The sequence below is a fragment of the Catharus ustulatus genome, chromosome 7, assembly GCF_009819885.2.
Source record: "Catharus ustulatus isolate bCatUst1 chromosome 7, bCatUst1.pri.v2, whole genome shotgun sequence".
In the NCBI taxonomy this organism is placed as follows: Eukaryota; Metazoa; Chordata; class Aves; order Passeriformes; family Turdidae; genus Catharus; species Catharus ustulatus.
The window spans coordinates 20,476,074-20,492,514 of NC_046227.1; the positions used below are offsets into that span (position 1 = coordinate 20,476,074).

The window sequence follows — 16,441 nt, forward strand, 5'->3', positions numbered from 1 at the left end:
ATCATACAGGGAGAGAACATCATGCCTGAGCTATTGCAGACTTTCTTACATTGCTAGCAGTGGCTGCTTTATCAATCATCACCTCTGGCAGAAGCTGTCCTGTAGGTGATGTCAAAGCTGGCGGCCCACCAACTAAAGAAACCACTCCATTGCAATCCACAGTGCTGTGCATCTTCCCATTTGCTGGAAGCGCAGGTACTGTTCTGGATGACCTACTGGCCTGGCTAATGTTACTGTTGCGCCGTTCACCATGTCTATGAGGAACAAAGAGAGAATCTCTTCTGCTCTCATTGTCTTCAAAAGTGCTGTGCTCATCATCAGCAAAGTCATTTTCTGATCCCACATCTTTTGCTCGACCTCTGAAGCTGAAAAGACTTGTTCTGCTGTTGCGCCTCGGGGAAAACAGGGAGCCACGAATGCTCAGCAAAGACTGCAGGTAAATAAAAACAATTATTATCAGATGAAAGTCCTTTAAAATACAACATTTTCATACAGAGGAAAAACCCACAATGTCTTAAAGGGCAAGGTCATCTACAAAGAAATGAACTGGTACAGTCCCCCCTCTAACACACTCCCTTTTGGGTAGTAAACAAAGAGCACATAAGTGACAGACAAAGACTAGTTATTCTACTGCTTTGGATATATGAAATCAATCAGTTTAATTAGAGAAAAGAAACTGCTTGACAGAATTGTTTCCTCTGCTATTCTGCCTATGTTATTAACAACTGTTCATAAACGGAGTAAGTATATCTAGACACTCTTTACCCCAGGCTGACATTAGTATGATAGGCTGAGTAAATAAAATTTTAGGCAAATTTTCTGTAACTCAGTCTGCACACAGAAGTAGCTCCCAAATACTGACTAGTTTAAAAACATATATATCTTTTCAGATATTAGTCAAGTAGGCCATAATAGGTTTCTTATTTCTTTTTTAAAGACTTAGCTATCCTGAATATGCAATGATTTGCCTGTAATTTTGTATGAATAGGTTTGCTAATCTTCATCAGTTTACTCATAGGAGTAAATGTTCTGCTATTGGAGGATCTCCAGTATTAGAGTAAAAATAATGCTCTAATCGTACAATTAATTATACATAGTCTTAATTTTAATTCGTATCAGTAATTGCCTTGACTTGATTGATAAGTATTAGTAGCTGATTTCACCCAAGACTTCCATGAACAGCAGAGATGATAATGAAGCAGTGTCTTTGTTTCTCTTCTGCAACTTATCTTTGTAGGCCTGAGCCCCACTGTACTAGGGACTGCAAAATGCAGAACAAAAAGGCATTCTGCAAACTTATCATGTAAATGTTACACAACAAATGGATACAAAAAGAGAGGGGATACACAGAGGCAAAATTGATGAGTATGAAAAACAGTCATCTTAGCTCACCTGAAGTCACTTCCCTGTCAAGCTTTCTGTAGGCAGCATGGTAAAAGAGAGTTTTAAAGAGGGATTTGAGGAAAGCAATGAAGTGTTCTGTGAAAACTCATGGGAGCTTCTTCCAAGCATGAAGGGCAGCATACCAGCAAGAGCTCAAAGAAACTAGTTTGAAAACTTAACAGGAGGTTATGAATGCTGCTTTGGGTCAGTCGAAGCCGGGACTTGTTTACTGTAAGTAGACATGGTGGGTTGGGAGGAACTTTGAGTACAGTATGTTTTATGATATTAAAAAAAAAATCTTTAGGTAAATATGTTTACTAGCAGATTAAAGAAAAGCAATGGGATAGGTTTGTGCTCTTTGCAACAACATTCTTGATGAATACAGCAGTAAAGAGGTCCAAGTTAAAAATGATTCACAGTTGTGGGTTCAGAATAGCGTTTAAAAAAAAAAGAATAAAAAGAGAGAGAAAAGGGATCTAGCAAAAGGCCTTGTGGAAATCCCTTGGAAAACTGTCAAAGGGGTAAAAGGATCTCCTAAAGCACAACTAAACCAGGAGAATCGAGAGGAGACAAAGTCATGAATGTTAGGAAGAGTAAGATTTCAAGAGGAATAAAATGGTCATTTACATTGAAAGAAAATGAAATGCCAAGGAAAAATTCAAAGATTATATATAAGCCTGAATTTTCTCTAGGAAAATGGTATTAAAAACTGGTGAGTGGAACTTCAGTTTAGTGGTTAGAATCCAGAGTGAAAAGGAACTAGGGTTGGAAAACCAGAGGGGAGGTGATTTCTAGATTGTCATAGTCAAACAACTGTAAATGAACTTGGAGATGAAAATGTTAGAAGAACAAGTTGTATGAGGAATGCTTAATTTCTTACAAGATGGATGAATTGAGCAGCAGTTGAATAAGGCTGCAGTTTGAATGAAGAGATAGGCAAGAATATGCCCCTAGAGGATCAGATGGATCTTCAACATGAAGTTGAAGTCAATTGACATGTGTGAAAATTTGTATAAAGAACAGAATGAATCATGAACTAAATTCAGCAATGAAGCCTCACAGAGATTAGTTAGACAGTTAACAACATAAAACAGTGTCAGACCAAGGAGGTGGGTTTGGGGAAAGGATGAATTACTGTTGATAAAGGAAATACATTAGGAAGTGAGTGGAAGGAATGGCAAAAACAGAAAGCCAGAAACATTATATTCCCACCACAGTCTGGTCTAAGGAGGACAGTCCTTAGTAAGAAAATACTGGATGAAGAGGTCTGAGTTTCTTTGAGAATGGGAGGCTGGAGAAAACAATACATGAAGAGAGTATGAAGACTCATGATCTATTAAGGGATGAAACAGGCTTTCCAGAGACAGAAATAGAAGAAGATTAAAAAGGCAGGAATGAGTTTAGTAATAATGACTAAAAATAGGGAGAAAGTAAGTCATAAAGATCAGGGGAAATTGAGAAGGTGGAGATAAAAGGAAGAAGCATATTGAGGCACAAAAAGGGGCAGAAAAAGGAGAGAATGTATGTGAGATCTGGATTTGCAGTGCTAAGGGGAGAGTGAGAAGTGGGCAAATGAAGAGGAGCTTTGAAAACTGTAGGAGATAACATTAAAAAGCTATCAAATTAAATAAACATCTGGATGGGAGATGTAGATGGCACTCTGAGTCACTGGTGTTTCAATGTAAGAGATTACATGCAAAGACACATTGCCACACACATTTCCACCTTCTTTAAGATAACACAATTAATGGTCTCACATCAATTAATTTCTCAAATTTCACATAAGCATTAATGTAATTTCTATTGAGCTTTTGCATCCCAAATTTTAATACTCTTCTCATTTGAAACAATATATTTTGTATGTATGCACCGTGTTTTGAAGCTACTCATCATGCTGAATACATCCAACTTGATGGGGAGATAGGTCCATTTTTATTAAGAAGCTTGAAATACAGCTCATATTAATTAATATATGTAATTTTTATTTTTCACATGAATTCAGAGTAAAACCAAATTCTCTCAAATTCTTACAGTTTCATATTTGGCTGCAAGTTTTTGCTTGGTTAGTCTTTGATTTAGGATATTGATGAATCTGTGGTATCTTGCAAGAATAAACAAAACTACTGTACAGGGCTCTCTTTATATGATGAGTAGACAAAAAAGGTGTTTAAGAGGTAATAATACTATGGTACCTGGTGTGGGGAAGAGAATCTCTTTTCATAAGTCAGTCTATTCCCCTCAATGGAAAATCGGAAACCTTTCTTTTTGATGCTGTCCTCTGATTCAGATTTGTGAAATTCTTCCCCATCCTTCTCCTCGCCTTCAGACTGTTCCTTTTGCTTTTTTTTCTTTCTTCTATTCCTTCTCTCTTTAGCACTCTTTGAGCTCAGTTTTGATGCCTCAGAAGAACTTTCGGAGAATCCACCTATTCCACCTACTCCACTATAATCTCTTGAGTCAGCTGCTGCAGCTGCTGCCGCCGCCTATACATACAAGCACATGTGCAATTTACAGCATTTATACAAAAACTCACTGTTTCAAATTTATTGTCACTCTTAAAGAGCTTATTATTTTGAAATAAAAGCAATGTTTCCACTTCACCAAACCCAGCATATCATAAGAAGTATAATTTGTGAAATACCACGTGAACCAGAATTTGCCACTGCTTCATAAACCAGGAGCAAGAGTAACACAAGGGATTTGTGCTGTCAAAAAACCAAGTTAAAAAAGCATCTGTTTCAGATTGAAGCAATATGTTGCAATGAATTTTTCATCTGAAGTACTATGTAAAAATAAGGAATCAAGGCTCAAACAAGTGGCAAAATCCCTGTTCACAGGAAGCAACACTTTCTTACAACATTTTCATAGGATTTGAATACTCTCTAGTCTATTAAAGATCTTGTGTAACGTTGATATTGCAAATTATAATCAGAGATTTGTGTTAAACTACACACTACTACATACTTGTTGCTGTTTCATTTTCAAAACGTGGAGCATTTTATTAACATTTATTTATAAGCTGTGTTAAAAAAAACCCAAAAAAATTCCCACAATTTCCTCCCAACAGATAGCAATTGACCAATGAAATAAAAATCCCTGACGCTGACTTTAGTCACGTGCTTATATGGAAAGACATAGTTCAACTTCTGGTCTATGTGGCCTCATGCCAAGCAGACTTTATAAATTTTTCTATTAAAGATTTGAGAGCCTTCAAAAAAGGAAAAGGAATTTGAAAGCAACATGTAATCATTACATTTGTACCACAGAACTGTTTTCTTTGGTTTCTCCACTTTTTCCAATACTTTTTAAAGCTGGAAAGCTATGGCTTTCTGCTGTGATAGATGGGGAGGGAGTAGAAAATGATAAATATTGCTGAAGCACCGTCACCTATAATAATTTTGCTTCTGTTACTTATATAAGCACAATTACTCTTTGGATTTTTTTTCCCACATTTCTACCTCCATTTCAGACAATCACACAATGGTTGAGATTGGAAGGGAACCTCTGGAGGTCATCATGTCCACCTCTCCAGCAGACAGGGTCACCTAAAGCAGGTTGCCCACAGACCATAACCCAGATGCTTTTGATTATCTCCTCAAGCACACTGGGCAACTTGTTTAGGTGCTCTGGTCAAAAGCTGATTTTCCACCTCCAATTTAAAATCCAATGCATTAGCTTGTTGGTTATTATTTTTGTCACAAAATTACACGTTCACTCAAACCAGCAAAAACAGTGCAATGGAAAACATTAGCGATTATTAAACAATATGTAGGGAATTTATGAGAATATTAATATATTGTTGGGAGTAGCGGAGTAAAAGTGTTCTTATGTGTGGACATGAGCATCTGTTCAGAGTCATGAATGGAAGAAGAAATTTTACTTTAGCAGGGATACTGAGCTTCTTCCTGTTGCTTTTTCAGTGTTCCAGCATTTGCTGAAATTCTGCCTCTTCTGCCTCTGCTTCTTCCATTGTTGCTTGATTCTGTTCCTTCATAGGGCCATGGCGACCACAGCCAGGATCAAGTTGATCAGGTAGAAAGAGCCAGAAAAATCACCAAAACAAAAAAAAATCATGTATGTCTTCCAGCAGCACGCAGAGTCTGGAGAAAAGAGATAATACACTTTTTAACAGACTTTAACTACTGTTGCATAATAAGTTTGCCTTTGTGTTATAATTTAAAAGTATAAGATTGATTTATGTTAGCACAAGATTATAGTTGTTTTTTCCTTATAGAAATAGTATTATATCCTGAATACATATTAAAAAGTTTGTGTCTGCTATTGTCAAGGTAAATCCAATTCTGAATAGTTCAGAACTTATACCAATAAGAATCTATACATCTAGCATTACAGCTTTTAAATTTAACAGTAGGTGGGGCACTGATTAGCATCTTACCTTCCTGTCTCATCAGTCCCAAAGTACACTGCCACAAAACAGTGCATTACACAAAATGTTACAGTGGAGAAAATTACAGTCCTTCAGGTAAGGATTTGTGTAGTGCAGGGACAAAATGTAACCTTGCAAATGAAAACATAATTTTACTAGACTGCAAATCAATTTAACATAGCATCTATTTACAGCATGTTTGGGTAAGAAACTTCAACAACTTAAATTCATTTCTTCATTTAGGTAAACAAACAGTAATACTTAACCATCTTCATAAAATAACAGCTATTCCTTATAATACATTTAAGAGGCACATGGGAACCTAAATAATGAAAAAGGTCCTTATTGTTTTAGACAAAAGTTTACATATATAAAAATTAAAGATTTCTGTTCCAAAGGCCTTAGGACAAGTGAATGAAAATAACTATGCAAGTACTATGTAGCAATGGTGTTGGTGATGGTGCTGTTTATTTTAATAAGTCCTCACCAGCTGGTAAAGATTCTCCCAAAAGTCCTGAGTCATCAATCGAAACAGTGACAAGAATGCCCAACTGAATGTATCAAAACTTGTGTAGCCATAGTTGGGGTTTCTACCAGCTTTCACACATATATATCCTTCTGGGCATTGACTACAAAAGAAGAGGAAATGCTATTTTTAACAACTACTCTACATTACGATATGCTGCAGTAAAACAAAATTGCTCAGGAGTACCAATTGCTAAGGAAATTATGAACAAGTAAAATGTTATTCTACATACCTAAGATAAAAATATATAGTTAGTTATTTTTCACTTTTAAATTCCACTTCCTAATAATATTTCAGTAATTTAATAATATAACTAATAGTATTTTACCCTTCCCCACAATTTGCCGTAACACAACTCCATTAGGCCAAGAGAAGAACATCAAATAGCATGGCTAATAAACAGTTGTTAGTAAGCTGGCAGCAACATTTATGCACAGATCATTCATGTGATTACCTTTACAAAAGTAGCCAAAGAGGCTGATGGAAGTGACTGTATAAATTGAAATCACAGAGATGGTTGTATTTAGGTATAGCTTCAAATGCAAAACTTTGGTAATTTGCGACTCTACAGTACACTTGGTATTAAAGTTGACTAACTGAGCTATTCTAAGTAGCTAATTATTTTTCTTTAATGCATAATGAAAAATTATGATCATTTTCTTACCCTGCATCTGAGCTATTGCCACAGAGCAGTGCATCATTTTGCCCTTCCAAAAAGTAGAAATGACCTGTTTAAAAAAAAAAAAAATCAAAGAGGTCATGAGAAAGATTATATTTATGCCTAATGAAAATTGTGCAGTTATATAGACCTTTACACTTGAAAGAAATTAGCAGAACTAACAAATCATTCAACTGCGATATATAGTGGTTAGAAATGAAAAAAGCATAGAAAGCATTGTATCGATAGGAAAATTACTTTCTACAGAATCTTGAAGTTAGCCTTTCTTTAGAAAACAAAAGGTTCGTTATGCAGTTAATTCTTAGCAACCTAACCAAATTATAAGATACAAGGGGTGGAATACCAAATTGTGTATGTTAGCAAATCAAAAAAATACCAGGAAAATGAGGCAAAGGATGAGAGCAATTCTGTGCCTTCATACATGGATTTTGATACATAATATTTAGTACTACTCATTCATAATTATCAATTACCTATTATTTTATCCAAGTTTTCCTTGAAAAAACCTGAAATATTAGGGATGAGATTTTTTCACTGTACTCAGCACCAGTGAGGTCACACCTCGAGTGCTGTGACCAGTTCTGGGCCCCTCAGTTCAGAAAGGACATTGAGGTGCTGGAATAGGTCCAGAGAAGGGCAATGAAGCTGGTGAAGGGTGTGGAGCACAAGTCCTGTGAGGAGCAGCTGAAGGAGCTGGGGGTGTTTAGCCTGGAGAACAGAAGGATCAGGGGAGGCCTTGTCACTCCACAACTTGCTGGAAGGAGGGTGTAGCCAAGTGGGGGTCAGCCTTTTCTCCCAGGCACCCAGTGACAGAATGAGAGGACACAGCTTTAAGCTGTGCCAGGAGAGGTTTAGGTTGGACACAGGGAAAATTCCTTCACAGAAAGAGTGACTGGGCATTGGCATGGGCTGCCCAGGGTGGTGGCGGAGTCACCATCCCTGGAGGTGTTTAAATAAAGACTGGATGTGGCCATGGTCTACTTGACAAGGTTGTGTTAGGTCATAGGTTGGGCTACATGATCTCAAAGCTCTTTTCCAATCCCACTGATTCTGTGATAACACAACACGTTCAAGAAATTTCTAATTGGATCTTGACTTGGGCAGCTGGAGAAGAAACCAAGCATTTATTGTACCTTACACAAAATTAATACACAAAATTGTGTAGCAGGGGAATGTACTTGAACATTTAGGCTAACTATTAAGATGAGGTAAAATACAATTTAAAAAGACAGAAGGCCTAAAAGCCCCCAACACTCTTCTATTTTATTTTATATTTCCTTCTTTGCAGCATAAAGGGAAACACATTTTGCCATCAATTCCTAATTTGCAATTCTTACGGTAAAATGGGAATCTCTAATGGAGATTTTTGGTCAGGTGGCACATGAAGCTAAAGTTGCCAGAACTAGGTATGTTCTGGCTGTTCTCAGGAAGCAGATGGCTCTGTGAGATTCACTGCCAGCTGGCATGGACTAGCTTAGCTGGCACGAACTAACTGAGGGCTAATGCTAAACAGACAAGCAGGGAATTGCAACCAGTTCCTAGTGACTTCTTCTACCCTCTCAGCACCAGTATATGATAGAGGCAGTATAAAATCTGCTTATTTTAAAGAGAGAGAGAAATTATGTCCATAATTTATATATCTCCAATTCTAGTCTCAGATACCATATAAGAAATCAGTGCGTTTTCAGACATTCTGGTGATCACAGAGTCAGACCCTGTGAGACATCTGACCCCTACCCAAAAAGAAGGCGAAAGATGAAGACATGCTCCAGGCATGTCTGTGGACCTAATTCACATTTTCATGTGGCACAGCTCCACTTTCAGTCCACTACTTTGGATAACAAATAAGATTTTTTTAATACAAAAAAATTGATGATAAAGTAATAAAAATAGTAAATACAAGTTTGTATAAAATATGCCATAAAAAGCCCCAAAACTATTCCTGTCTCCTGCCAATTTAATAACAGAACAGTCATGGGTACAAGTCCTACATGACATTTCCAGATACAAATAAAGAAGATATGTTCTGGCTGGAAATATCACAAAATACTTGAAAAAAGTTCATAGAGAGCAATTGCCGGTGAGGTAATGTAAATTCATAAGGGCATCTCTCTGAAGATCTCCCAGGTATCTGCTAGACATGGTTTTCTAACAAGTTTCATTACCAAGTCAAGACATGAAACAGTAGGAAAAAAATGCATAAAGTATTCTGAAGACATAAGCCTGGCAGAAAAGGTATTTGAAATTTAGAATGACCTTTACAAATTGACAAGTTTGTCCAAAAGCAATTGGATTTATTCCAATAGAGACAAGTGGAAAATGCTACACCTGACAAGGCCAAATCAAATATGTAAATAAAAAATATCAGGGTGTGGCTGCAGCCACCATTGTACAAAAAGATGCAATAAATGCTGCAAAATACAAATTGACTGTGAATCAACAATACAGTGCTGACATAAAAATGAGGTAATTTTGAAATGTATTAATAGGAATGGTGCATATATGGCATGAGCTAAAGATACAAATTAGAATAAATTGCTAGAGGAGTTAGCACCCAATTTGAGGATCTCATAAAAAAAACCCCATGCAAACAAAAACTGTAAAAAAAAGGCAAAATAAAAACAACACCAAGGAAAAAAATGCCAGACTAATTGGAAAAAAAATGGTATAGAAAATGCAAAACAGAAAATAGGATTGCTTGGCTTAGGAAAGACCAGAAATGCAGAGGATAAAAGTTTTTAAACCGCATGAAGTCTAATATAAAATTCTGTGATTATTTTATTTCTAAGTCCACAGCAGATGTAGTAATATATGCAATCAGAAATTAGGAAAATGTACGTCAGATATTTAGAAAAAAAGACTTTCTATTTGTGTGACATAGTACCAGAAACAACTAAAGGGGAATGGAATCTGTTCTTCAGATGGCTTTAAGAATAGGTTATCATACAAAGTTTCTGCATGACATTTGTATATTTCAAGCATGCTGAGATGATAAGTATATTAAAAGATTATAAGGCAATGAAACTTGGATCCAAAAGCATTTAGCTCTTGAACTGAGGTTTCCTAACTTTCATTGATACAGTCACCAATTAAAATATGTATATATATATAGACTTTATTAAAAACCTATTATGCCTAATTATGAATACATTAAATATGCTAAACACACTAAAATAAATAGAAGGGGCTGAACAGATAAATGGGAGAGATTAACAATACTATTATGAAAGACAGAATAGCAATCTACTACAGGTATGTTTAGAGTTGCTCTATCTGAATTTTTAAATAAGTTTTGTAAACACAGTATTAACTACCCAAAATGATGGAAGTAGTTCATTATGAGATACAAAGACAAAAATTGTGCTCATTTCCTGCCTTTCCAAAGATAAGAAACAAATTAACACTCACCCAACTCCAGAAAGAACAACATAGTAATGTTTACCTGCTCTGGCACGATTCTTGGGCTAATTGATGTTCAGATATGGGCTTATGATATTGGGCACTATCTTGCACTAACCTAGCTATAACATTTCAGATCCCTCTCAGGGCTCTCACACTATTTCAGGAGGCTTGAAACTAGCACAGAAATTCCTGGTTTATGTTGCAATGTGATTTTACTCTAAAAGTCATATTCAGTGAAAGAAAAAGGTATTTTGCTACCCAGTATAATATTATGAGTGTTAAATTATATAATGACTGTGCTTTTACTTACTAGAGAAAAATGAGTGCTTTTATGTTTCTTGTCCATATTACACACTTTTAAAAGCAAGGGAAAGATACTGATGTTCTCAAATCTGTTTAAATCAATATCAGAAAATCAATGCAGTAGATGATATAATTAACTCTTACTTTTGTCTTCTATGTATTCATCCCAGTTAAATGTTGTCACTGTTGCATTAAAAAATGTACCATTTTCACCTAAAGAGCTATTAAAGATGGAAATAACAGTTGTTTCAAAAGTAGAATTGTCTGGAGGCCACTGGAGGCATTTATTCCTCAGGTTGCCCATGAACAGCTGCAGCCCTATCAGTGCAAATACACTCAGGCAAAACACAGTCAGGATCATCACATCCGAGAGCTTCTTCACAGACTGAATCAGGGCACCTACAATAGTTTTCAGGCCTGCAAAGAGAAAAGATTTTTATTATGATGTTAAACAGATACTAAAGACACACAAAAATCATGTGACTTTTTTTCCTGATAAAGATTTCATGCAAAAAGACTAGTAATTTGTGACACAATAATTTTAAAGAAAAGCCTCGTTATTTGGAAATATGAATGAAAATATGGACGTTTACACTTATTTTGTAGTGTAGAAAATAATAAAGTAGAAAATATCAAACACATTGTTTATGCTAAAACAAGTGATTTTCTTACTCATGCTATATCTCAACCCTACATAGAATAGCACTTGTTGCTTTGCTGATGCTTCTTGCCCAAACCTTTCTTTTATGAACTTTTGCAATGTATTCTACATTAATGTAACTCCATTGTAAAGACATTATACATGCACATTGAAATGACATCATCATAATCTTGTTACAATATGTGAGGGGTGATGGTTTGGAGAAGAAAGACATCTTTAGAATAATAGCCCATGCATGGCCCATGCTATCCCTTAGAATTTAATTTTTTTGGACATAACTTAAAACTGAATTAAGTTGCTGTATAAAGTGCCTTCAGTAAATGAGAAAATTTGCATCAGTATGAAAGCTTAAAATTAACTAATATTTAAAACATGTAAAGGAAAGCTTGATGTCATAAGATGCAAATCACATAGGCTGTTTACTGCAAATATCTCATGCAAGAATTTGTTAAACTCAAAGGCTGATTTTTTTTTTTTTTAGAAGAAAATATAATACAGGCATGAATCAATTTAAATAAAATTACATTCTTGATTCCTGCTTTTTTTGGTTCATTGACAATGTGTAGCAAACAAGGCTTATGCTTTGAAAATGTGAGTATAGCCTTTGTAGAACAAAAGTCAGCCTCGGTGTTTAACCTCGCTCTCACCTGGAATGACTGATATTGTTTTCAAAGCTCGGAGAACTCTGAATGTTCTCAACGCTGAGACATTGCCCAGGTCCACAAACTCTGTCACATATCTGTAATAGGGGAGTTCACACACAAACACAATGACAGCACACAAATAACAGTTGGAGATATGAGGGGCCTAACACCTTACACCAACTACTTCTTACCTGGAATTACAGAAATAGTTTTCAAAGCTCTCAATACTCTGAAAGTTCGAAGAGCTGAAACATTGCCTAGGTTTACAAATTCTGTTACATACCTGTAGAATTAAATCACAATTACTCAGAATTGAGGCAGTTTTTATTCTATTTGCTTGGGTCTTTGAGCAAGACCTTTTCACCGTTCACTGTATTTTGCCTGTGTTATAAATGTGCTTCTGGCCATAAAATTAAATTAAGTTTTATCATAATAAACCACATTGACTTGATGTTTGAAAACTAATCTGGTCAGCTATTAGCAGGAAGTCAGAAAGATTCCTTTAATTCTGGTATGCAGAAAGGAGACAGGATATGAACAGTTCAGGGTGATGGCATTCACAATCCTAATGGGCTGGCACACCATGCTGGCCTCCGCAGCACATGCTTGGCTAGAAATACTAAAATGTGTAAAAGAGGTAGAAAAAACATATTGAAACTGCAGGAAGTCCAGGCTCCAAATATTCTGGCTGACAAGATATGAGGCAATTTTTAGTGACTAATCTCATGCTACCACAAAGAATTTTTATTAAAAAAAAAGTAGAAGACTTACGCAAATGTAATGACAGTGAAATCTAGCCAATTCCATGGGTCTCGGAGAAACGTAAAATCTTCTAACACAGAAGCCCCTTGCAAGAATTTTAATAAGTGATTCAAGGTATAAATTCCAGTGAATGTGTATCTGAGGAAAATATGCAAGACAGAGTTTATAGATTGTGTTATTTTTTGCAGTTTATGCTCTCCAGTTGTTTTATTCTCATTTTCTTCTCTTTTAGTGGCATAAGAAATAATGGCAGTTACAACCAACTTTAACATTTGCCTAGCTATATACCATAAGGAAAGAGGAATGAAATTAGGATTTACAAGACTGATAAACCCACATCTTTAATTCAACTTCTATAATCTATGCAATGAGACAGATGCAAAATTCCAGTTACTTCATTGGTGCACGTTTATGACCAGTCTGAACCAATGTTATAACAAAACACACTGATGGATTATGTTAGGATTTTAGAAGTTACTTTCAAGATAAAATTCCTTTCTTCAATGTTATTTTTATACTGAAATGTTGCTTAGTCCCAATAGTTGGCAAGCGCCAGCCCTTACCATTCTTCATTCCCCCTGTAACTGTGTTACAGAGTAGGTATATCCAGTACTTTCACCTTCAGCAAGGCAGATGTAGTACTGGAATCAAACAAGTGCAAGAACCACCAAAATTATTTATGAATGCCAGTAAAATTCAGGTACTCATTTTGACTAGAAAATGCAGTTGAAATGTAAATTGAAAAATACTAATTCTGGAAACTCTGAGTAATTTCAATCTTCTGTGTCCAAGTGATGTCATCCTGAAATTTACTTTTAATTTATATCTTAATGGAAAGGAATTAAAATTAAACTGCTTAAGAAGCTTACTCTAACTAAGCTAATCTGAAAACAGTTTTCCAAATGAAGTTTTATGTTCAATTACTAAAAAATTTATTTCCTGCAGAACTTTACTCCACAGGTGTATTGTAACTCTAAATGGCACAATATATAGACATGAAGAAATATTCAAGCAATGAATCTTCATCATAAATATTTATTATATGCTGAATACATAGATGCTCCCACTGAACTCAAAATGAGAATGTCTTTGTTGACCTTAATAGCCCTATGACTTCACTTTTGATTTGTGACAATTATACAGGTGTGTATCAGCCCAAGTCGTAAGGAATGAAGAGGCAGCAGAAAGGAAGCACCAAGAACAGTGTTTCACACTGTGGCCTGCAGCTTTGGAACAGTCATTGTGTATCAGCACCTCACAGCTGTCAGTGTACTGGACCAATTAGCCAAGCACACATCATATTGCAGCAATGATTAGCTAACCATTTCAATACTTTTTAACAGCTTATTTGCATACAAGTTATTTGCATTGTTAGATTGGTTTTGGTAAGAGAAAGCTGCACTGTGATCAACACAGCCGTCTATAAGATGATTCCTTTATCTGTATAGTCATTGCAACAGAGACAAAAGACTGCATTTCCCTGCACAGATGTGATATAGAGCTCAATCAAAAATATTTATAATCCACTTTTTCTGTATGATCGTAAGAACAGCTTTTCTTACATTTTCCATCAAGCAGTGCAAACAGAGAAAGGACATGAAAGAACTTGTCATGAGACAATTATATGTATTTAATGTTACAACAAAGGAAATAGCATCAGAATAGCTGTTAATAGGATGTGCCAACAAGGTAGCAGCTGCCAGCAGAAGCCATCCTAATATAATTTACAGTACTTTATTTCTGATTACTGGATATTTTTCAGAGAAAATTCATTTAACTTACTCTACATTCTTTGTCCAGTCTGGAGGGTTACTCATGGTCATAAATACGCAGTTGGTCAAAATAGTGCACATGATAAGCATGCTGAATAATGTAGGCTAGGAGTTAAGGAATGTAAGCTGGAAAATCTCATAAAAAGAGTATCAAATAACACACTGCTTTGGTAGATCTTCACGATCAGGAGCTATCTATCCCTTCACTGCTCTTTTAATAGCCAGGGAAAAGCCCCGAATATGTTAAAGCTTTCATTCACTGCTTTACAACTAAAAGAGAACAATCATACCCTAAAAATTAGAAAATCTGAAAGGTATTTTAAAAAGCACCCCAACTCTAAATTATTTTTTCTTATTGACAAAAATGTCAACATTTGAATTAATAGCTTCTAATTTCATGGAATAACACAAAAAGTATTTCTTTTAGATGATCTAGATCTGCTTCATGCATGCAAAGGAATAAAAGATAAATTTTCTTCACTTCAATATTTTATCATAAAATTAGGCATGTATCAACATATTTCCTTATCACTAAAATACCCTGAAAGCTACCTGCCACACACGAGGAGAGAACATAGGGAAATCTTAATGAGAAAGGTATTTTATTGCTGTTTGTTTCATCTATGACTTTTGTAATATATATGCAGTTGGGAGGGGAAGGTACATTCGATTCTCCAAAAAAGAAATCCAAAGAGAATTCCTGAACAGGTCCAAGTCATAAAAAGAACCATATATTTGAATAAAATCACTCTAAATCTACAACCTTTTACTCTCAGAACTGCTGACATTCTTAAAAAAAAAATTCAACCACCAAAATGAAAATCACGCAGATGAACACAAAACGCCCACATGATGGCACCAACACCTAAAGCTACAGAGAGGACAAAGCTCGAGTTTGAGAACAGCAGCCGGTTCATGTGTTGTTCCTAAATAGAAATTCGAATATAATGGGGTGAGAAATACCGTGAGGTTCCCCTCAAAAACTTTTCTTTGCATGTCTGTGTTAATAAAAAAGCCTTCAAGTGATATTGATACCTCTATCTTCTGAGTTGTCAAAAAACTGTGGCATTACATTCAACAATTCTTTGGGTTTTCTGTGCAATGAATATATTTAAAATCCTTTACTGAGAACCTAGCTTCTCTTTATGTAATTCACAGATGAACAGAGCAAAAGAGAAATAAATATTTTTTAAATACATTAAAAAATGCATCCTACACGTGTTTCACCAGTCTATACTTCACATAGGCTATCAAAATCCCTTTTGATGATGTGTCCACAGTGGCAAATCCTCACTATGTTTTCATTAGTGGAAAAATAACTATAACATACATTACCATAAATATAAACAATGTGTTTTAGCATTCTCACTTTGGTGACTAGCTCTTCATCATCACCTCAGTCCCACAATCTTCAATTATTCCCCATAACTCAATAATGCTCCAGAATATGGTAAAGAGTGTCACATAATTGAAAAATAATTATTTGTGCAAGAAAATGGAAACAGGCCATGAAATATCATGATAGTTTTGGAAGTCATTGATAACATCTAACATGTACCAACTGCTGTTAATTACCAGTCTTCCAGTATACCAAGACTGAAAAAAGTCTTTTCAAGTTTTAGGCTACGTAGTCTTGGGATCACTATATGCAATGCTAACACAAAACTACTTTCAGTGTGCTTATGTTAGACTTCTGTAAATACAAGTGTTCAAACATTTGTATCAGTTCCTTATTAAGTAATATGGCTTTCTAAAGTCAATTGCACATATTGGTATTTGGGATCAGACCACTGGGATGTCTACTACAGTCAGCTATTAGAACACTAAAATAGACAAAATAATAGTTAAGTAATTATAATAATTTAGCTTTTAAAATCTCTACCTGCAATGTATAAATCTCATTACCTTCTTGAAGACTGAAA

The 16,441-nt window shown here is 35.4% G+C and overlaps 1 protein-coding gene across 1 annotated transcript in view; it reads right to left on the bottom strand.

Moving 5' to 3' along the window:
- SCN2A (sodium voltage-gated channel alpha subunit 2) overlaps positions 1–16,441 on the bottom strand; it is a 75,690-nt gene that overhangs the window by 34,340 nt on the left and 24,909 nt on the right. The window contains 13 exon segments of the mRNA XM_033064300.2: positions 50–430; positions 3,576–3,866; position 4,813; positions 5,278–5,305; positions 5,308–5,377; positions 5,380–5,465; positions 5,468–5,483; positions 6,258–6,399; positions 6,961–7,024; positions 10,825–11,097; positions 12,177–12,268; positions 12,757–12,885; positions 14,530–14,619. Of these exon segments, the coding sequence (XP_032920191.1) occupies positions 50–430; positions 3,576–3,866; position 4,813; positions 5,278–5,305; positions 5,308–5,377; positions 5,380–5,465; positions 5,468–5,483; positions 6,258–6,399; positions 6,961–7,024; positions 10,825–11,097; positions 12,177–12,268; positions 12,757–12,885; positions 14,530–14,619 (1,663 nt within the window).